Below are 23,666 nucleotides of genomic sequence, written 5' to 3'. Positions count from 1 at the left end.
AAATGCCTGAAGTCAATTTTGCCTTTCTCAGGACTGTGTGGCTGCCCTGCAAAATGACAGCACAATCCTAGGAAAGGATATGTGTGTGTTAAGGAGCTAACAGGCATTTACCTGCACAGTCTGAAATCAAGGGGCTAAACTTTGCTCAACCAAACTAAGAGCTGTATTAAACTCTTACACTTACATCATGAAAGTTGCTTCCAAATTTCTCTATTATGCCAGCCTTCTCTAATTCAAATATATTGGTCTTACAGTTCTGCCTGAAAACTAGTGTATCTCAACCTCAGTGACTTTAGGATATTTTCCAGAATTCCCCAGCTAACAGAAAAACATAGTTCTAGCAGGTATAAACACAATAAAGCTAAAGGCAGGAGATTGGGAAAACGGCCTTAAACCAGTATTTTTCCTCCTTACCTAGAAGATAAACATGCCCTTGCTATCTTTTCCCTTTAATAATATGCATATTTTAACTTTCCTTGATTAACTGCCTTTACTTGCATACTCTCCAAAACTTTAACTAAATTACAACAATACAAATGGGCAAACAGAAGCAGTGTAACTTCCTGATATTTTTTGACAGAAACCAAGAGAAAAACAAAAACCCACTAGTGCACTAAGTCCCTCATCAGGTTTAAAATCATTCCCCACAACCAAGAGGAGGAAACATGCCTCAAATTCCATCTCTTTCAGTAACTTTATTACATCACCATCTCACCCAGAATGAAAGAATATGAACCTGAAGAGAATAGAATCTTACCTTTAAAGACAAATTCTGTTCCTCCCATCACTTTGGTTGAATGTACACCCCTGCTGTAACGGCCTTTTGCATAAATAGTGAAGGTGGGATGCTTGCAGATTGGATCAGAATAATGATAGTAGTGACCTTCCCAGGTATTATTGTTGTCATGGAAAACGAAATGTCTAGTAAGAAAGAGCACTTCAGGACGTACTTCACAGCGCTGGCTCACCCATTCCCCATGTAATCCAATAGTCAAATCCGCCTTTGGAGGCAAAATTGGAGGGTGGTGTTCATCTGATCGATAGATGATCCTACACGCTATACACGAATGGTCATGGTTCTGAAAGTTTTTAAAAAATTGCCATTTAAAAAAAATGTATGAAATACAATTCATTTCATAATGCTCATAACCTTTACATATCATATGGCTCATGTGCTTAAATGTGGCTAGAATCTAAAATGAGACAAAACTAGAGTTGCCTGTTTAAGAGATCACGGTGCTTGAAAACTTTCATGCTGGAAATAAATCTTCAGACTTTTTGTTTTAAAAAAAGCCCTTTGAGCATTCACAAGCCTTAGTACGTTATGTTAATAATGGTGAAAATAAAAATTCTGATCTTTCTTACAACTCTATGCAAGAGATGTATTTTTTTTCCTTATGGTGGTTTATAGGAACAAAGTTAAGTCATCCTAATTCCTTGATAAATGTAAAATTGCATAGGATAGGTTAGGGAAATGATCCTTACCAAAACAATTTTTCCCCCTTGCCAAAATACTGTATCTCAATTCAAGAAAACTTTGTTTAAAGGACCACTAAATTCTCTCCCATTCCCATTACCTTTCTGTGCCTTTTCTAAATCAACCTTCAAGAAAACCAGACTAAGATCGATAACTTCAATGGAATTTTTAAAATGTAAATTAAAATGGTTGATTCTCTCATAGTTGTTAAAAATGCTATTCTGCAATTTCATTTCTTTTACTGAAATGTGAGAATAAAGGTCAAGAATCCATTCTCAAAAAAGAAAAACAAAACGTATTTTAGGTAATAAAATTGATTTATGTGAAACCACTTAGATTCTGCATTTGAAAGTACTGTGTTATGTTAAAGATATGGAATCTGGAAATGCATGAGACAATCTGAAATTTATAAGCAAAATTATTAAGCAAAATTGATATTCTAGAACAAAAATCAAAACTTTTAACTTGATTTATACTTTATATAGTTCTTAATTACAAGTCATTAATCCTGCTTTATGTGTCTGCATTTTCCCATTTCAGAGACGCAGAATATTGCATTTTACATGTGGAACCATTTCAGGAGAATGATCTTCCTTTTTCTATACTTAATCATCCCCAAATGCAAAGTATTAGTTTCTTCTATTTAATATAGATTATAATATGAAATACTATGTTAAATCCCAAATCTTACTCAAAGCCACTTCTCCATAACATACATTCTTACCAGACTACTACTTTTCCTGTCCTTTTCTCTACATTCCAGAATGCTTCAATAAAAATGTCCAGATGCTCTGATATGTATCAGCTTTTATCCAATAACTTGTGTCAAGCTATGCCAGTTCCAGTTTGTTGATTAGGAACTGATTTGTATTTTGATTAAAAAGCTAAAGAGTTACAAATAGGCAACAGAACTAAGAGAATGGTTTTCATTTGAGCTGACTTTGATTTGCTTTAAAATAAGTACTTATTTGTGAACCTTGAAGCTCATAAAATGTTCAGTTACAAATATTGAAGGAAAAAGACATGCCAAGTCAGAATTATTCTGTATTTTGTATTGTATAAATGATAGCTTTATGAAACATTTGGGAGTAGCCAATACTAGAATTATTTTTGGTGTAGATTCACTTAATTTTGAACAGGGTATTTTTAAAAAACATTATTTTAGATCCTCGGTATACTTTGATAGTTTGAAATGCTAACATGCTATTAAAAACTATAGCATTGCGTTAAACACAACTAATTTGTGGGATTAAAAATATACTGTCACCTGAAACAATATATTGCTGAATTGCTATATCTTGATCTATGCAGTTCAGACATCATTACAATAGTTTATCAGGAGATTTTCTTGCCTTGTTTATTTATTTGCTTATTTGCCGATTTGTAATCACCTTATCCAATGTAATCTCTTGTTTACCCAATCACTGCCTGAAAACAATAACACATCTTGAGTTTTATGGCAAATGGTCTATCTTATCCATTTAGTTATTTAATAGTAAACATAGTGCCTGGTATGTTTGTTAATACAAATCTCCTACCTAATGTAAAATAATAAATGTTTCAAATGAGAAAACAATTGAAAGGCAACATTTGACTTACTTCAGTTGCTTTGTCCTGAACTGTTTATTTTGCTTCTCTCCCTCTCTAAAACACTATTCTGAGAGGTATCAAAATGTGCTGTTGAAATATTCTTGCTCGGCCCTTTAGGACTCAATTTGTGGACAGTATATCTTTAGGCCATAATGGACCTGGATGTTGAAAAAAAAGCTAAAGCTGAATTCAAATGAGGCAAGATCTACTATTGCTGATTCTACAAACTGAATTTTTAAATTTGGAAGATGCCCTTGACCCTTTCCGATAAGAATCAAGTTCTCTGACTGGTGTTCCACCTAAATTTGACACTAACACTTACCTAAATAGCATTTTTTTGTCTTAACATGAGCTGATAAACCATAGCCAGTAACTTTAATATTGGATTTCTGCAGTTTACTCATTTGAGTGTCCAGAAACTGCAATTGGTCCAGGAAGTAGCGGTGCTATAAGTACTATATTAGTCCTGCAGTGAAGTAGCTGAACTGGTTACTAATTCCTTGTCCATTTCAAATTGCTGCGCAAACTGTGCAAAGACATACATGACAAAGACCTAAGTTACTTTCATAGAGTCCATCTTACACTTTAGAGCTCTTCTTTACAACACATTAATATGCTACCCTCCCATGCTTGAGACTGAATGTTGATATAAGTGCTGCTCCCACATCTTATTTTTATCAAGTCTCAGAAGCAGAGCCACTCAGGGTTGCTGACTTCATAAAGTGTAAATTAGGACAGGTTTAGAATAGTAACTGAATTCCCTGAAGTTCCTTCTCTTCCATTCTGTGTCACCTACCGATGAAAAAAACCAATGGCTCAATCCTAATTAAATGGCAGAAAGGAAGATGGTTGGGCTGCCAGTTTTATTATTCTATATTTAATATTTATTTATTTATGAATATCTTGGAATATCAATGTCCTGGAAGATATGGGAGATCAAGAGATTAATATATCTTTCAGTGGGAATACGTGTAGACCCTCAAACTTTGCTCTCCCATTTTCAAAAGAAAAACCTTTACGTTGGTCTGCTCTGTTTCCCATATTGATGAGTCACCAATATGGGAAACAGAACCAGAAAAGGTCAGGGACAACTCAAATTAAATAAAACTAAAGTATCTACAGTGAAACATTTGCCAATCCTGGAAAGAAACATCAGTATTGCCCAGGGAAAAGTCCCTTATTAACAAGGCTTTAACTAACGTTTACTAACCAATTGAAAATAATACAAGATGAATAATACAAACAGTTCATTTAAAGTAGCTCAGGACTGATGGATGCAGGAAGTTGTACATGCCTTGTTCAGACAGAGTGTGATGTTCACCTCTTTAAAAACAATGATCAAGTTGTTCCCGAAGAAACAAAACGTGGACCAAGTGGATGAAAACAGTTGCATGCTAGTGGTCAATACTCCCTTGCTAGGCAAGGTGTTTGTGAGGGTGGTAACTGATTAGTTACAGATTCTCTTGGGTGAAAATGATTTTTAGATTCCTTTCAAACTGGTTTCAGCCATAATTATCAAAAAGAAATAACTTTGGTCCCTGTGGAATGATCTGTGTCAGGAAAAAGACAGAGATAGCAATTCTGTTGGTTCTCCTCAATTTATCAACGTCCTGAAAATATTGAACATAGCCTCTTGCTGGCCAGACCGTCTGAACTGGAGGTGAAGGCCCTGTACCATGGTAGTTCAGATTCTATTTCAATGACAATTTTCAGAACAAGGTGCCAAGGGATTATTGTTCTGCTTTTTGGCAATTTGGCAATGGAATCTGTCAATTTTAAAATCTTCTAAACTCTGTTATAAATAGGATTATATTTATGTTTTACAATTTAAAAACAGATCATCAAGCAAAATTTGTTAGACAGATTCTCTACAACGGATTCTGTTCAGGGGGGTGTTTTTTTATTTTTTGTTTTGCTTTAGTTTTGCCAGAATTCTGCCAAAATTCTGGTGCAAAAAGTTGATTTTATGTCTCTCTTTTCCAATTCCAGAAGCAGCTAAAATGAGAAATTTTAAATATAGTCCAGCATTTAAGTTGATTTTCATCAGTGTTGCTCTGGGTCATTAGAAAAATTATAATTCAAGGCAGAAGGATAATAATTATGCACATCATTTTATATTTAATGTAAGTCTTGTTTTATGCTTACCTCATAAGTAATCAAAGTGCAATTGTTCACTTGGTAAATATTTCTGCAAAAGTTATTTTTTTTTTTTTTTACAAAAAGGGGTATGAGAAACTAGAATATGACACATTTCTATGAAAAAGTGTCACCTATGCTTTCAAAATAATTATCCCCAGGAAGAATTATATATATAAAAGTATATGTTCATAACTGTACTGTTGAGGTATAAAACAACCTGAAGGCAAATTTAATATTTTAAAAAGTAGGACATGGGAAAAGTAATATATGCTCTTTGCAGCCACATGAATTCTTTCTTCAAAATGCAATTATACTTCAAATAGAAGTTCTACTTTTGTTTAAGTCTTATCACAGCATTCCCAATTTTCTCATTAGTTACGCTGGCAGAGCATTCTTGTAGTTAAATATCTGGAAGATGCTTTGTTGGGGAAAGCATAATATTCCCCCCTCCCCACACGCGTATTAACTTAATTGCACAGTCTGACCCAAAGACTTTAGAGTCATATCTGCACTTTTGCTTGAAATGGAACATTACATCGAAGGGTTCTGGATCTGAACCAGACAGCCAGTTCCTCTGTTCTCTTATTGCACATTCATGAAAATAAAACAATTTGTAACACTGCATACAATAAAATTGTATAGTCTAAAATAATGCCATATGCTTCACTTAAATATGTACTGTTCAATTTTATTTCTACAAAACATTATGAAAATGTTTAAAGGATAAACTTGAAGTAATTCTAAAAGACTCTGCTGGAATTAACTGATGACAACTGTGATCTCAAATGTGGTTCCAACTGCTATGTACATTCCTTTGAGATGTCATCAGAAAAGATGTATAGCCCTACTGTGAAACTTTAACAATATAGTATGTTTTTGTGAATAAGATAGCTCATTGAGGTTTTCATTGCAGCTAAAATGTGTAAATATATATTAATTTCTACTGTTGTATAACTCTAAGATAAGAAAAAATATTACCAGGAAAGTTGTCATAATAATAATTATTAGACATAATTATAATAAGTATTAAAGAAGCTTGTGGTAACACCTTACTCAGAAGAAAAGTTAATCTTACATTGGTGTGTTCCATTGCATTGGCGTCACATGATATATTACCAAATTATTCCATAATGCAAAAGTAAATCTCTATACCAGTGTTTCCCAATGTTAGCATCTTTAATATATCTGGATTCAACTCCCAGAATTCCCCAACCAGCTGGGAAGTTCAGACATTTTAGCATTTCTAAAGTTGAGAAACACTACTCTAAACAATCTTAATCTCATGACCAAGTACCATTCTCTGTATTCTTGTCAGCTGCTCCCAAGTTCCCTTCTCCCTCAAATAGGTATTAACACAGGCAACTGGGTGGGCTTCTTTACTCTAGCTGTAATATGGAAGTACATTTTTCCTGAATGGTGCTTCTGATCCTCCTGATCAATAAACCAAACTGCCAGTACGCTGGAATGATCCTCAGATTATTTTGAAGGACACATGTATCACCACTTGAGGAACTCTACTTTAAGCTCTTGTCCTTGCTGTTGACTGCTATCATTTTCTCCCCCCACTTCTGTTTTCTTAGACATTTTTTTTTCTTTCTTTCAGTAAAAGTCTTCCCCATTAGCATTAACCTTTTTGGGGCTGTAATGATAATCATACTCCATGCAAATATCAAAATCTATTGTGATATTGCACTCTAATGTGGTGGGCATTGTAATAATTGTAGTATTAACTGAGAGATAAAAAGGAAAAACTTGATAGCAAAGAGCAGCTTGTCAAATATGAACAGATTGCTGGAGAGAGAAAATGCTATTAAATATTTTCAGGAATTGCTTCCATTTATATTTTTATTCTCCTCAATCTTGGATGCTACATTTCAATCAAAACTTGTAAGGCAAAAATTTTATTCTTTGATTCATGAGAGGATATGCTTATCCTGAATCTGTGTTATTCCATTCTGTTACAAACAGTTAATTTTCATTGCAATTTATGAAGTTCTAAATCAGAGGTGGGGAATTGGGAGAATTCTGGGAGTTGAAGTCCACAAGTCGTAAAAGGGCCATAGTTCCCCAACCTACTCCAAATGGATGCCATTTACCCCCAATGAAATCAGCAAGACCCAAAAATGTTTGAAGATTATATAAAGCAGAGGTGGGAACAATGGCCTCTTTATGACTTGTGGACTTCAACTCCCAGAATTCCTGAGTTGAAGTCCACAAGTCATAAAGGGGCCATCATTCCCCACGCCTGATATAAACGAATGCTGCCCATTGAGGAGGATTGCCCATTTTTTGCTGCTTTATAACACTAATTCATTTCAAAAGGAAGGCATTGGAGATTCCATTTAATAATTTCTATATTTTTTATAATTTTGAGGGAAGAGATACTATCAGCTGTGCTGGGAGACTAATGTTTAATACATTTTAGCAAACTGCTTCCCCCATTTTGCTTCTTCCTTTCGGGGGCAATAGGGAGGAGACATATAAGCTATTCTGAATATATTTTGGATAAAGAGCAAGGAGAAAATATTATAAAACAAATTAAGTGTATAAAGTATGTAAAAGGTGAAAAAAAGTTAAGGCCTTGAAAAAATCTTATGAAATGCACTTTGAAATGGCAAATATTGAAAAGCAATGAACTACTATACATTATTTATTGGTTTTTTTCACAATCATTATGAAAATCTATAGATAACAAGTTTGCCATTACCTTATTCTACTTTTATCTTTCCTGTAAATATGAACTACTTCACTTTTAATAAAAAGAGGTAAGAGCCTTGGTGGCGCAGCAGACTAAAGCACTGTTAAGTAACACCAGTTGCCTGCAATTACTGCAAGTTCAAATCTCACCAGGCTCAAGGCTGACTCAGCCTTCCATCCTTTTGAGATAGGTAAAATGAGGACCCGGTTTGTGGGGGCAATAAACTGACTTTGTATAAAAAAGAACACCACTTGGAGAGGGGGCGAAAGCCCTACTAAGCAGGTATATACAAAAGTATGAAGGCTATTGCTTAACACATTGTAAGCCGCCCTGAGTCTCTAGTAAAGGGCAGCATATAAATCGAACCAATAAATAAACAATAAATAAATAAAGTATAAAATTTGGAATTTCCTTTCAGTTGGGTAGCTGGGTAACTGGCCACACAGTATATTTTTCAGTTTTTCAGGAAATTTTGCAACGTATTCTCTTGCAACTATCAGACAGATTTTAAAGAGCAGAAACTTTTGAGAGTATGGATCAATGCTTCTTTGCCACCAAGGAAAACATTCTGCCAAGCAGCAATGTCTGCAGCAATGTCTGTTCGTCAAAAGGACAAAAGCAATATTGTTGCATTCTGTCAGCAAGCTCCGTCCCTTTTGTACATGTATGTTACACTGCATTAGATGCAGGGCCTATATCATGATACTGCTTTTATCATTTTGTACCTCACTACCTATTCCAGATGCCACTGCTGTAAATATATTGAAAAAAATGATACATTGCAACATTCTTTCCAATTAAAATATTAAGAACATGAAACAGATTTGATCCTACAAGTCTGCACCCAAGGTGCAAATTAAAAAGACATGAAAATGTGGCAACATGGGTGATAAGCCAGCAAAGAGAATATAGCAGTTTGATTGTCAGATAGGAAGATGTAACAGGATAATAATGTCTAGAAGGCATACCTGACAGACAAGCAACCCTGATAAGGAAAACAGACAAAGCCTGCATGGGATCTGGACTCAAGCTTTGGGCCAAGTAATTTTAAAAACATACTTCGTTTACATGTCTTGGAAATACAATTGAAATGTTGACATACCTTGGCATTTTGGAGTGGAGGTTGATAACTGGATGGGCGATAATACATCCTTTGAGCAGGGTCTGTGTGGATGTCTCCAAGAAACAGTTCTTCTACTAAGTGATCTAAATTATGATGAAGGTATTGTTTCTCTACTCGAATCAGTTGAAGTTCATGCATAGCAAAATTCAGTGCCTTTGTGCACTCATAGCCATTCTCTTCTCTCCATAAATCATAGCTCACATTCTGTTCCCAAGGTTTATCTCCTGCTACAAATCCAGGACATGTACGATTCACCAACTGATATAGTTTATCGGCTTCTGCCTCATTGTGGCAGATGATCTGAATGTTATGCAATTGATAATCTGCTTCGGTCCCTCCTCGGATAATCCAGGATGCTTGACGAAGGCGGACTTTACCACGGATAACCAAGGTATAGATTGGGGTTGTACACCGATTGCTTCCATAGTAAAACTGATAAGCTTTAAATGTATTGTTATGGTAGAATCTGTAGGATCTTGTGATGAACTCTGGGCCTGCTCTAACTTCACAACTATAGTCAAACAGGGAAAAAAAACCTTTGTTAAGGTATGAAATTATAAAACTTATTGTCAAAACAGGTTCTGAAGTTAATACATCTCTAAGTAACAACCTATTCACAGTATTTATAATAATGATAATTGGAATACTTGAGCTTTAATGCTTCTATATATAACAATATTTGCTTTGGTTTCTTAACAGAACACTTCAGGTAAGAGCCTTTTATTTCTCTTCCAACTTCTTGTACTACACCTTGTTTTCCTATTTTACTTATTGTTTTTTCTCCCTCTTTATTATATATTAAGAATTCATTGTATGCTGTATAGAGATAGTTTAATGCAATTTCTGTAAAGATGCTTCATCCACATTCCTATAAAAAGACTGAACCCATCCACCAAATTTTAGATCGGTAGCATAAATGTATTCTAGATTAATAATGTAACATATGCTACACTAATATACTAAACAAATACCTGTATCAAATGGTTGTATACAGATTATAAATGCAAAAGATGATGTATAAAATGAACCAATTTGCCTATTTGCCAATTATAAATAAGAATTTGCCTAAGAAATGAGCTTCTATATATTCCACCAGGACTTTTAGTAACTTGAATGAAGACTGGTATTTATCAAAATAATCGTCCCATTAACTTTAACTGTGGCTTTTGCCTGAATAAGGACTGCTGGATTAGACTTGAAGGAACTGTATGCCTGGAGAATACTCCTAAGAACATAATTTAGAGTATACTGTAAAAGAAGACTATAAAATAAATCTTATTCTACAAAAAAATCTATAATGTCAATTAAACATTTACACATGCTTGGGTTGTCAACTATAACTCTGTAATTTCAATTTATAAATGAATTTGTACAAATTCAGAAGATAAAACATGAAGTCATGAATTTATTCAGAAGATCTTATAATATTTAAGTCCCAACACAAGAACAGCATATGAACAATTTTCTGCTATGCTGCAGTTTCCAAGTAGAAAATATTTGAAATGGCTTATACACAGATTGTGGTCACAAAATTCTGCAGACAATCACAACAACCACATGTTACAATAAGAACTGACTTTAATACTTATGGAGAGAGAGAGAGGGACGCAGGAAAGAGTTGGGAGAGAGGGAATGGGGAGAGAGAGGGAGGGGGAGAGAGAAAGAGAGCATGAACTACTATCATTAAGGGGAAGAAAAAAATTAATGTATCGAAATCCTTTAACTGATTGCAAATGAAAAGTATTTTAGGCTGTAGTGTTTTCCAATATGATCATTTTGTTTGCCTATAAACTTACCCAGTTGAGACCCAATGTCCCTCAATCATGGGTGGCATCTGTACAGTAATCCGAGCTCCATTGTGAAGATGTTTCAGCATGTGATGACACTGTGATTCCTTGAAAGTTCGCCACACGTTCTTTTCTAATGTTTGAGGATGAGTCCTGCTGTCATGAAGTGCAGAACCTTCTCCCAGCCCTGGATAATCAAAGATGAACTATAAGTATTCTGGTGAATGTAGATTAATAAAAATAAATATATATATAAAAAATAAATTTCCGTTATTGGCAATGCGAGATAGTTTGACATGTGAATGCAGGGCTCTAGAAACTGACCATCTGCTTGACATGGAGATTATGATGAATGCAAATTTTGGAAGACTGTAGAGATATTATGAAGAGTTTACTGACTGATGGATTCTAATACTTGGATCCAAAATATACCGAATTATATGCATGCTATCACTACTTTGGAAAAAAAACTATGCAATGCTCAGCTTCCAAATTTATCAACTTGGAGTTGCCAAAATCAGCTGAAGCCTATTCTAAAAATTCCCTTTTGTCAGTAAATGAGTATAAGTGACATATATGATTTTATGTGTGCCAATATGGATACCTGTCAGCAGTTATAATTCCCCCTTCCCCTGCAAAAATCAGGGCTGGTATGAAAGGAGTTAATATTGACTAAATTAATGGTTATTAAATCAAATTAATTGCCAGTAAAATAAATGACACTTTTAACAAAAGTACTGAAAGCTTACCAGTATATTTCAACTATTCTTTCTCATGCAGAAATCGATATTATACATATTACACACACGTGTGCATGCACACACACGCACATGCACGTACACATGTCCTCCTCCTTGAAAGAAACAGCAAAAAAGAAAAAAGAAATGGGGATAGGAAAAAGAAGAAAGAGAAACGGGAGGAAAGAAAAGAGACACCTGTTTGCCCATTTTAAAAAGGGTTAAATTTCATAGTCAAACAGCCCTTCTAAGCTATAACTAATCTTCAAAGGCATCAGGAGCATCTGCTGAGCCTTTTGCACTTCATAGTAATTCCTTTATTTTCAACACCCTCTTCTATTCTCATTCTACAGAATTGTTCTTTTAAACAATCAAGTTGTGTTTAATTGCAGATCCCAATTTCTTTCTTTGTATACATTTAAATTTCTTGTTTATGCTAGAACGTATTTAGAAAATAGCTTTTATATATATTTGGACAAGTTATAGCAGGATTAGTTTACTTTCTAGGTAGCACTGATCCGCTAATCACTGTAAAGGGAAAACCAAGTCTTTATTATATACTTACAATATCTCTATTATATACTTTATATACAGTATACAATATCCCATGAAAACACTTCATCCTGTAATACATTGTAAAAAATATAAATGCCTTTAAAGTTGAGATATAGAACTACCATTTAATGTTTTTTCTATTTCATTTCTAAAATTCTGAAACTGAGGGAAATCTGAATTGATAGAATTATACAAAAATTATACGATGTATTAATACCCAATATATGTATAGATCTCAAGTTTATACTCATTGTGTTTATAAATTTTATGCAAGGAACATCTGAATAACTATGTATAAAAAGTTACTGTGCAATCATTAGCAAATATTTTCACTAAGAGAAATTAAGACTTGGCCTATTTGATTCCATGGTTCAATAGGTTTAGCACATGAGAGCACTGAGAGCCAGTTGGTCTAATATTTAATGCACCAGGCCAGAAAACAGGAGACTGTCAGTTCTAGTTTACCTTATGCCTGAGAGCCAGCTAATGACATTGGACCAGTCACTTTCTCTCAGCCCCACCCACCTCGCAGGACTGTTGTAAGAAAAACAGGAAGAAGAAGTAGTATTATATATGTTCACCACCTTGAATTATTTATAAAATTAATAAAGATAGTATATAAATGAATAAGGAAAACATGTAACCTGTGAATAGTCACCCTGTTATTAGAGTATTGATATAAAGTTTTACATTCTGCAACATGTTTTTTGGAGCAGAAACTTGTCAGAAGTTTTACAAAGTTCTGAGTTACATGCAATGGAGCTTTTCTTTTCCCTGCATCCCAAATCATTGCTGAAAGGACTTGTCATCCTTTAGGATATTTGTTGCTATATTTTCAGGGGTGTCAAACTGGTGGCCCACAGGCCGGATGTGTCTTGTCCAGGCCATACCCAGCCAGCTCCAAAGGGAAAAAACATTGTGATACGTCAAGTGACAGCAAAGTAACGTGACAGGTTTGACACCCGTGCTATATTGCATTTGCTCATAATTTTTGGTCAGCCAAGATAGAGGTAGAACATCTATCACTGCCCTCTCTCATCTGTCAGACCTTCAAAAAAGCCAGCCGGAGTAAGTAAGTAAATAAGTAAGTACCATGTTTCTCCGAAAATAAGACCCTGTCTTATATTTTTTTGAACCCTGAAATAAGTGCTTGGCCTTATTGCCATGCACTCAAAAGCCTGATTGGGCTTATTATCAGGGGATGTCTTATTTTGGGGGAAACAGGGTAAGTAAGTTAAGTAAGTAAGTAAGTAAGTAAAAATAAGTGTCATTAATCATGGTATCCTTCTGGATCAGCATAGGATATTAGAATTAGGAGTGGGGGCGAATGGTGTTACAGTAGTTTTCCTCCTCCCTGTGGGCTAATTCCAATCATATTGGTAGGAAGACAGGTCTAGTTTTAGGCCTTTGCTTCGTGAGGTTCCTTAGAGCTCATCTCCCCGCTTTTATTTCACATTTACATGAAGCTTCTAGATGAGGTGCGTCTTTGGTAAGGGATTAAGTAACATCAATATGCTGATGATGCTCACTTGCACATCTTTATCCCTGGCCAACCAAGTGATTCCACCTAGATTCTTTGCCAGTATTGAAGGCTATGAGGGTCTGGAGGAAGAATAGGCTTCAAAACCAAATGGCTGTGGGTTTCAGGGCTCCCCAGAGCTGAGGACTTTCATCATTAGTTCTGGATAGGGTAGTGCTTCCCTAAACAGAATTGGTACATATTTGGGATCTTCTTGGATTCATAGCTCCTATCCAATAGTGGTTGCTATGCTATGTATTAATTGCACCAGCTTCTGGATTGGGAAGCCCTGTTCATGAGCCCTTAAACTTGATCACTTCCTGTTTGGACTACTACAATGCAAACTACACATTAAGTATCCTTAAAGACCACCTGGAAGAGACAACTGGTCCAGAATGAAGCAGTGTGGTTAGTTTGAGGGGCTCTTCTTTGAGGCATTGGAGTAGGATATTAGACAAGCCTGTTGTATAAGAGTTAAGAGTAGTTGCAGTTAAGGATACGTGTCTTTTTAAAATTCATTTTGTTGCCTTTTGTTTATGTGTTTTTCTGCTGATGCTAGCTGTTGAAAGTCACAATTGTGAGTTGGACGGCCATACAAACTGATTAGTAAATTATTAATAACATAGTAACTTTTCCTACTTAATCCAGAAAGATGGGAGATTGCACAATGTTGGAATGTTTTCCATTTGGAGCTAGTTAATGAAAGTTGCATGGAGTTCTAATGACAGTAACTTATTATAGCCAAGTTATTACAGGATAATCAGATGTTCTTCTGAAATTCTGTACCTATTTTCCCTCTGTGGGTCAATAGATATTTCAGTATACATCCCTTCAAACATGTATCTTTTTCAAGGACTTAATATAAAATGGAACTGCAAGATACCAGAGAATGACTAAATACATTATTTTTTGCTGAGCAATGGCCATATTCTTATGTTTTCTTGCTTATGTTTAAATCTGTGATTGCGATGCAAACTTACTAAAGGAAAAAAGTTTATAAAGGGGGAGGAGCTAAAACTCAGTGATAGACTACATGATCTGTTTGTAAAAGGTCTTAAATTTAACAACTAGTAAGATTATAAAAATATCTGGCCTGAAAATATCTGGGCTGTGGTAAGTCAGCAAAGCAAAGATAGTACCAATGATGATAGACACATTGGGTACAATCCCAAAATAACTGGAGTACCACTATCGGGTACTGACAAAATCATCATCAGTCAACTGCAAAAGGCAGCTTTGCTTGGAACAGCTTTAACTATAACACCATCAAATAACATCTGCCTATCCCAGGTCCTTGGGAAGGACTTGATGGGTGCATAAAATGCCAAATCCTGTCTAAACATGTGGCTGACGGTGTGACCAACCATAATAAGCAGCTAAGCGAACACAGAATGAACAGAATGCAACAGTTTACTGTATCCCATGAAAGTCTGTAGCAGAGTTTGTTAGATAATTCAGTATTTAGTAATTTAGAAAGAATCTTCCAAAGTTTAAATAATGTAGATGAAAATTCTTTATTTAAGAAAAAAAGAGGGGGATGAGACCCTGCTTGATGAAATGATTAAAGTAGTGAGCTAGAAAATAGGAGACTGTGCGTTCTAGTGCTGCTTCGGGCATGAAGCTAGCTGAGTGACTTTGGGCCAGTCATTCTCTCTCAGACGTAGTAACAAGGCAATGACGAATCACTTCTGAAAAACCTTGCTAAGGAAACTGCACATGTAGTTAAAGGAGTCAATTACAATAGGTACCATATACTGTATGTATTTGCCAAACATTCTGGTATTTCATGTTAACTAGCTGGAAACTCAGTATAACAGTGATAGTTATTTTGAGAAAGCAAAATTACATTTAATGTACAGTATAAATATTAATTATTTTGGAAAGCTATCCTAGTGTATTGTAAAATAAATTAACCCCACTGTTCTGAATTCATTTTACCGCTCGTTTTAATCAGAATTTCAGTAACAGAAAAATGTCACATGATTCAAACCTTCTTTAACATTCAACAAGTAATAAATATAGGATTTTAAAAGTCATTTCTAAGTTACTGAGATAGGATGCTCTCTTTCTCCTTTTTTCTTCTTCCCTCTATACAGTGAATTTTCTCATTTTATGTTTTACTCCATTACATAATGTCAGTAGATAAGGAAATTACCGGTAATTCAATTTTTAAATATATAGCAGTTTTTGTATATTTGATATAAAATATATAATAATTACAAATTGCCACATCTAATCCCGCTTGGTTACTAGATGTAATCTAGTATCTTGAAAGATTTTTTTCAGTTTTATCTTGTGTAATCAGTCATTAATGATGTCAATTTTAATAATTGACCTGAAGGAATAATTTAGCTTGAATTTGCCATAGAAAAAGCAAAATCCAGAGATTGGGATGTAATATTACTATTATGCAGCTCCGACAGATATAATCTTCCAGACAAGATTTTCAAGTTTTGACCAGTGGTGGAATTGGAAAAGATTCAGAGAGTATGAGTCATAGAAATAATAGACAAAGACTCTCCATGTTTAGAACAAAAATCAAAGACATCAGAAGTCCATTTAGATTATCTCTGCCATCTGCTTCCAACAATGGTTTGCCAGATGCTTATAGGAAACCCACAAACAAGCCACGGGGAGGCAATGTGTGTTTGCATGCAAGAATGTACTATTTCTGAATATGCAACTCCTGCATGATTATCAGCGTTAATAGTCTGACAAATCTATTCTCCAATTAATTCAACAAATCTATCACATCTTAAGGCAACAAAAATTGTTAAATTAATTATATGTAATATTTCTGTCCTCTATCCTAAATTAATTAACTGGGTAATCCTAAATTTATATCCCACCTAACCAGTAGTGGTTTTCACTTATCTCCGCTACTGGTTCAGGATTGTGAGTGCGCGCAGCACTTCTGCGCATGCACAGAACCTTCTGCACATGCACAGAGCGTCCGTGATGATGTTCAGGCGAGTGGGTGGAGCCTCCTGCCGCCCTATCTATCTATCTATCTATCTATCTATTATAATATATATATAACTTACAACCATTCATTTAGCAACTGCTTGAAGTTACAATGGAACTGAAAAAAGTGATTTACAACTGGTACTCACACAATGATCACATGATCAAAATCCTGGTACTTATCAACCAACATGTTTTTTATGACAGAGTCGTGTAATCACCATTTGTGACCTTCATAGCCAATTTCTGACAAGCAAAGTCAATGGGGAAGGCTGGATTTGCTTAACAACCATGTGATGTGATTCAATTAACAACTGCAGTGGGTTATTTATGATGGCAAAAAAGGTCATAAAATCAGGTGTGACTCACTTAACAACCGCCTTGCTTAGCAATGAAATTCTGATCCCAATTGTAGTCTCAAGTCAAGGACTACAGTTGCTGAGACAGTAAATTATAAATGTAATGACAGAATATATATAAGCATTAAAATATTCTTTTATTTCTCCCAAGGTGAACCCCAGGCCCTTTGATACTGTTTGGTGTATCATACAAAACACACACGCGCGCGCGCCCACACACACAGATTGAAAACGAGTGATTTAAGGGATATTAGTTCGGGGGGGGGGAAATCTTAAATCTTTAATAACAATAATAAAAGATTTAAGATACATACCAGAAACTGATAAGATTCTTCAATTAGCTGTATTATATAAAAAATAAAGGTGGCAGTTGCCTTACTTTATAGATTCCTTTAGTCATAAACAAATGTCACCATTATGAAGGTTACATAAATTTAGCAACAAAAAAAATCACCCACACACAAGAGGCCAGCATTGCCCATCCAATTATCTGTCCTTACTTCAATGCAAAAGGGTTATGATTTTCTATTACGTTCTTCACTTCTATGCTTACTGTATATACAACTGATTCTTTCTCCTCCCTCTTTTTTCTTTTCTCATGTTCCCAATTTGATAGTACTCTGAGGGAGGGACAAGCAAAACTCCCCATTTCAAATTCTCTTGGCAGAGGCTGTTTTGATCTGACTACTGGCCCTGATTTGTTTCACATTTCAGCCAAAGTTTAAAACAGCTTGGTAATTCTAAGCAGATGAACCTATGAGTCTAACCCTATAATTATACCTTCTCTCCTTACTTAGCCTCTAACTTCAAACCTTCCATTCTAACTTCTAGACCAAAGAATTTTAAAGTACACCTTGGCGTCCATGCATGTCTGTTTCAACCATATATATTTATGTAGTCTGTATATGTTGTGCTGAGTTATTGGAGGAGAATAAGTACTTTTTTAAAAAAGCAGTCCTTTTATCTATAAAATAACAAGTTACCTAGAAGGTACAGATTTTTTTAATCAGGATGGAGTGGCATTTCTGCATTTGGAGTGGCATTTCTGCATTTGAGAGTGCCCAAACAGATGGGATGGTAACATCTATGTGTTGAAAACACCTGTATAAAATCCACATCTAGGTTCAAATGCTGATTTTAAACTAATTTCTATTAATTTAACAGATACTGGACAGCTATGCAGATACTCATTCATCCAATAAATGAACATTTCTATCAAATAACATGTAGGGTAAGGTGGAAAACATAATGTTACTGGATTAGAATTCCAATCATTCATTTATCCTAGCTGGGAACCAGACCTCATAAGTGGAGAACCCAGAGGTTCCTCAGCTATAACTTAAAATAAAATATTAAAAACTTTTATGGACATTCTAAATTGGAAATCGCCAAAGCTAGAATTTTATGAAAGAACAAGTCTTGCTGCAGAATATTAGCATTGTTCTTAACAATTTTTTAAATCTATAATTGTTTTTAATAGGCTTCTATATAAACATAAGCTCTTATACAAATTTAAAAGTCCTCTTGTTGATTAATAACTAAAGAATAAGAAGGGGGATGAAATGAGTAAATCCCCTTTGGATGTATTGTGATCTGGAATTGGATGCAACAAGTAAATGGGGTTTTTGCACAGTTGAATTTTCCCTTATATTCCTCTCACTGATTCAAACTCCCTGAAATTTGCTTTAATGCAAAAGGGGAGCAACAGAAAACATATATATATATATTTGTGGGCAGATATTGGTCTGGTAATAGATGAAGAAAACAAGATATAATCAGGCTGCAGATGTAATCAAATGATTCAGAATGGAGAAATACAATTAAGATACAATACAAACAAATACAACAAAGGGCTCCTGAATATTGAAGGCACTCTCCTCATATTGAAAACATAGATAATCAAATCACAAACAGAATATTAAATGTGAAAATCATATGTCAAATAATAATGCAGTAATATAATGCATAATGAAGACAGAAAATCCCAATTATATGTAGACTATGATGACATATGAAGCAGCTATGATTATTGGAAGACATTGGGATTGTATCGGGAATAAGAATACCAGATTTTGCAGCAACAGTAAAAAAATTTTTTTTAAAAAGACTGAAAATAAGATAGGTATATCATAACACTATTACAGACATGTAACGGTATTACATCATCTACAATTTTAGTTAGAGTTTTAGATATCCCATCTCAAAAATGACATTAAAACAATGGAAAAGGTGCAAAAATGGTGCAGTTATTATCTTCCACTTGAGAAAAGACTAAAATAATGAACGTTACAGTCTAGAAAAGAAGAAACTGGAGGGGATCATGACAGAGGTACATTACATCACTAATAGTGTGGAATAACACTGCAATACACATTAATGAACATTAAAGTCAGGGCAGGCCAAGAAATGTATTTTCTTACATAGCATGTAATGTAGCTTCTAGAAGCCATTACTACAGTATGAAGTTATATCTCTGTTTTAAGATGAATTTAAAAGATTTGGCAATGACTAAAAACCGTATGTTTAAAAACAGTGTTCAGTACTCTTGGATACCAATTTTAGGATCAAACTACAAAAGACCACTATGGGTCTAATTACTCATTTGTGGAGTGCTGAGCTAGGCATTGCTGGGAACAGAATGTAAATTCTACAAACGCTTGGGGTGATCCTGTTGTTACTTTTATGTACATAACTTTTACACAACCCCCCCCCCCAATTAGAACACATCTTGGCATTTCATCATTAAATGAAAAAGAACTGTGACTGCAATATACAATCATTTTATTATTGAACAATGCATCTGAAGCAAACACTGGTTTGGGTCAATGGCCTAAGACTCTTTTTTCTAGGTCTTCTTGGATGTAGAAGTCAACTTGGCCTCTCTATTAAGCCCATGGTGATATTAAGGTAGGCATTTAAGAAAATAAAAGTGGGAAGCTCTTTTATGAAACTTCTAACAGGCAAAAATGGGACTATATTAATTTCTCTCTACCTAAATACTGTGTTAGATCTTTCAGGATCTTATATATCAAATATGCAACTGTTAAAAACAGACTTTATAATGAATGCATCTATACAGCAATTCCTGCTTTTGGAGCTGACATTTTTAAGAAAAAAAAATCAGCCTCACAAATGTTGCATATTTAAATTGTTCACCAATGTACCTCTTTCAGTTTTTCAGGAAAATAAGAAACTTGGCTGTCATGAGAATACCTCCAATAAATACTAGACTCATGTCTCTAACCATCTGTACAGCAAAAAGAAAACATTTAAAATATCATTTCCCACTACAACACAAAAGGCTTGAAATGACGTTAAAGGGAAAAATTATTGTTATCCATAAGAACAGTGTTAGCAAATACCAAGGAGCTTGAAGTTAAGGCAAGAAGTAGCTTTTCTAGCCTTACCCGAAGTCTGGCTAGAAAATGCAAGAATTACTCTTGTTACAAGAATAATATAAAGATGATTACAGATGCATTACTGTTTCTTTCTGGAGTACTCACCATGCAAGAGCAGGACTAGGAACAGGTACCCAACCAAGATGCAGCAGGGATAGGACATTTCCAGCTTTTCAATAGCTTCTCTATTCCGGACTTTTTTTTTTTTTTTGCGCTCTTAAAAAAAATCTCTCTCTCTTTTTTTTTTGCTTTAATAATCCCTTTCTTCCGCACCGCTGAAGTTCTTCCAAATCCCGCAAGTTCTCTCACGCACACGAAGCTCGAATACACGCGCTAGTAATAATAATCATAAAAAAAAAAAAAAAGACGAAACCCAGCGCAAGAGCGAGCGAAGGTTCTGAGCTGGAGGATGAAGTCCAGATCCGCGCAACCCACCTGACGGGATCCAACCTACCCCAAACCCTCGCACCTTCCCCTCCCAACTCGGGGCGAACCCCAAATGCAAAAAGCAGCGCGAGGCTCCAGCGTCTTCAGGCAGCTGCCGCCCTGGGCTTCAGTCCTCCAGCTATCCCACCCACCGCCGGCCAAAACTTTTCAAGGGAAGGCGGTCCGCCTCGTGCCGGCCGAGGCGAGGGGCTTCGGGCGCGCGCTCAGCTCCCAAGGCTTTCCCGGTCTTTGGCCTTCCGAAGCCGCTGCCTGCTCAGAGCAAGCCTCGGGCGCCGACCGCCGTCTTTTTTTCCCCTCCGCGTCTCCTCCTGCGGCTTTTTCTGAAGCGCGGCGGCGGCGGCGGCGGCGGTGGCAGCAACAAGTACTCCCCTTCATATTTCCCTTCCCAGCCGCAACCCCAGGAGGGAGGGGTCTGAGGTGGCCCGGGGCGGGGCCGGGCGGGGCGAACTGCTTGCCGCCTGAAACCGGACACCCTTGACTTGAAAGGAGACTACAAAGAGCGGAGAGGCTTCGAAGGGAGGATCCGGCAGTTCCTGCCCAGGCTGCGTTGCCGCTTCAGCCCTCCTTTGATCGTGGATACCAAACAAGTCGGGGCCTAACAGCGGATGACGTTAGAGCCAGAATTTGAAAAGGAGGGGTCTCCCCCGCCCCGCCGCCCCCCTTTGGCTGCAAAAGAACGACAGCGGGCAGATGTGGTATCTTGAAGCTAATAGATTTTATTATATAATACTCCTGAGAAAAAGACGGCCCTCTGTCTTGCTTCATGCACACCTATTGACTAAATCGCTGTTTCTGTTCGGGAAGCTCCAGATCTTCTCTTGTCCTCGCTGCCCTGGGAGTTGTGTCACGTGTAGAGAAGATAGAAAAGTGTGCAAGCAGCGGTGGGCTCCATTGTTCCCTAATTTGGGCACTATGTCTGCTGGGGCATGGACCTACCGAGTTTCTGGCCAACGAAGCAATCTTCCATCATCCCAGCCTCTGACTGAGAAGGAATGAAAGCAATTTTTTTTTCTAGTTTGAGGCAGAGGTGAATGAACAGTCTTAGATGGTTGTGTAGCCCAGTCTTGCCCTGGAGTGCCAGATTTTCGTTGTTGAATAAACACTTATTTGCACAACGCTGAGAATTGGTTATGTTGGGGTAGAAATCTAATAAATACATAATTTTTAAGGAGATTCCCTAAGTCCTCCTTTGTTATAGTGGGAAAACCCACATTTTGTCCCAAGATTATAGATGAAGGCTATTTGGAGTTGAGCTTTATTCTTGGTGAATTCATACCCATCTCCATATGGTTTTCTTGGTGAAAGTACAACAATGATTTGCTACTGACATCTTCTGAACTGTTGTTTCAACTTCCCAGTCCATCAGATATTAACCAGTTCCAAACTTCCTTAGCAGTTCAAAACAAACCAAGCTCCACTAAATGCTGTCATCCAGATCACAGGTCACCAACCTTTCGGACTTCAGGACCACTAAATTCATAATTTTAAATCCCGTGGACCACTAATATGAATTTTTTAAAAAGATAAATAGTATTTAATGCAATATAAAAATGCAAATAATTTTTCTGCGGACCACCAAAATTTTCTCGCGGACCACTAGTTGGTGACCGCTGATCTAGATAATGGATTGTAGTACAATGCAACATGGCAGATAATTAAAGATAAATATCTTCCCACTATGTTTATCTACAGATAGGTCACATTAATTGGATGCCCTGTATTTTTTAGTTGTATATTGTTCGTTCATTCATTCATTCATTCATTCATTCATTCATTCATTCATCAAATTTATATAGTTGCCCATGTCACAAGAGACAATTCTAGGCAGCGCACAACATTATTTTAGTATAATAGGTTAATCCAAAATATACTATTTCTCAAACTGTTATTGAATCCTTATTGCCTTATGGACTTCCAAATGGGTTTTAAAGGAAATATTCCATGTTATGCCATAAGGCTAATACAAAAAAAGCTAAAACACACAAACTTTTCGGAAGCATCTTCACAATTTTATCACTTATTATTAAGGACACAACCACATGGACTAGCAACACTTTACAGACAGAAACCTTAAGGCTTAAACATTTAAACATTTTAAAAATATTACAATTTTGTAATCCATGTAATTCCATTAAAATAATTTCATGAAATATGTGGTCTGGTATCTTACCCCATATAAATGTTGGATTAGGAGGAGGGAAAGCCAATTTCTAGTTTCTCATTGAATTTGGTACTCAATGCATTTTGATGTGGAAATGTTGTCCCAGTATTCATTGTTTGTTTGGTATTTGACATGCTGCAAAAGGAAGTGGGGCACAGCGACAGAGGGAAGATAAGAAGTCGGCCATGCTTGGAGAGTTGCTGACATAGGAAAAGAGACAGGCAGGAAGACCTTCCAGCTGAAACAGAGGGTCGGGTGGTCTGTCACATGGTTTGTTTTTAGTACTTGTTGCGCCTCATGGAACCAAGGACAAGTGCCCGGGTACCACTGTATTATATATAATAATAGTCCACTTTATATTCTCACCCAATATATTTTGACCCAAAACAGATGGCTGTCATGATTCTATCCCATTGTTTCAACCTCATGTATAGTACATTTAGCATATTAATCTTTATCAATACAAATGTACAAAAATGAGATGGCACACATTTTATTTGTATATAAAATTTATTTATCAAATTGTTTAAAATTGCCCATCATTTTCACAGAACGATTTTGGGCAACATACAATACTATTAAAAACATAAAAACCGGGGTGAAATCCAGCAGGTTCTGACAGGTTCTGGAGAACTGGTAGCGGAAATTTTGAGCAGTTCGGAGAACCAGTAGCAGAAATTTTAAGTAGTTTGGAGAACTGGCAAATACCACC

General features: G+C 36.0%; 1 protein-coding gene across 2 annotated transcripts in view; it reads right to left on the bottom strand.

The window, feature by feature from the left end:
* Positions 1 to 21,872, bottom strand: part of APCDD1 (APC down-regulated 1) — a 28,026-nt gene extending 6,154 nt beyond the window's left edge. Inside the window, exons 1-5 of one of the 2 annotated variants that reach the window (XM_087891325.1) lie at positions 12,572 to 12,635; positions 11,564 to 11,667; positions 10,824 to 11,001; positions 9,007 to 9,538; positions 758 to 1,079 (exon numbers count right to left, since the gene is read on the bottom strand). In XM_087891325.1, coding sequence (XP_087747451.1) covers positions 758 to 1,079; positions 9,007 to 9,538; positions 10,824 to 10,903 — 934 coding nt within the window. In that variant the 5' untranslated portion in view covers positions 10,904 to 11,001; positions 11,564 to 11,667; positions 12,572 to 12,635. Of the gene's footprint in view, positions 1 to 757; positions 1,080 to 9,006; positions 9,539 to 10,823; positions 11,002 to 11,563; positions 11,668 to 12,571; positions 12,636 to 20,451 lie in introns of those variants that run through there. The other variant, XM_034429450.3, reaches the window with a different exon arrangement.
* Between the last annotated feature and the right edge of the window lie 1,794 nt (positions 21,873 to 23,666).

Source organism: Pantherophis guttatus, chromosome 3 (genome assembly GCF_059756535.1).
Source record: "Pantherophis guttatus breed Tessera chromosome 3, ASM5975653v1, whole genome shotgun sequence".
Lineage (NCBI taxonomy): Eukaryota > Metazoa > Chordata > Lepidosauria > Squamata > Colubridae > Pantherophis > Pantherophis guttatus.
This window is presented reverse-complemented; position numbering and strand designations above follow the sequence as displayed.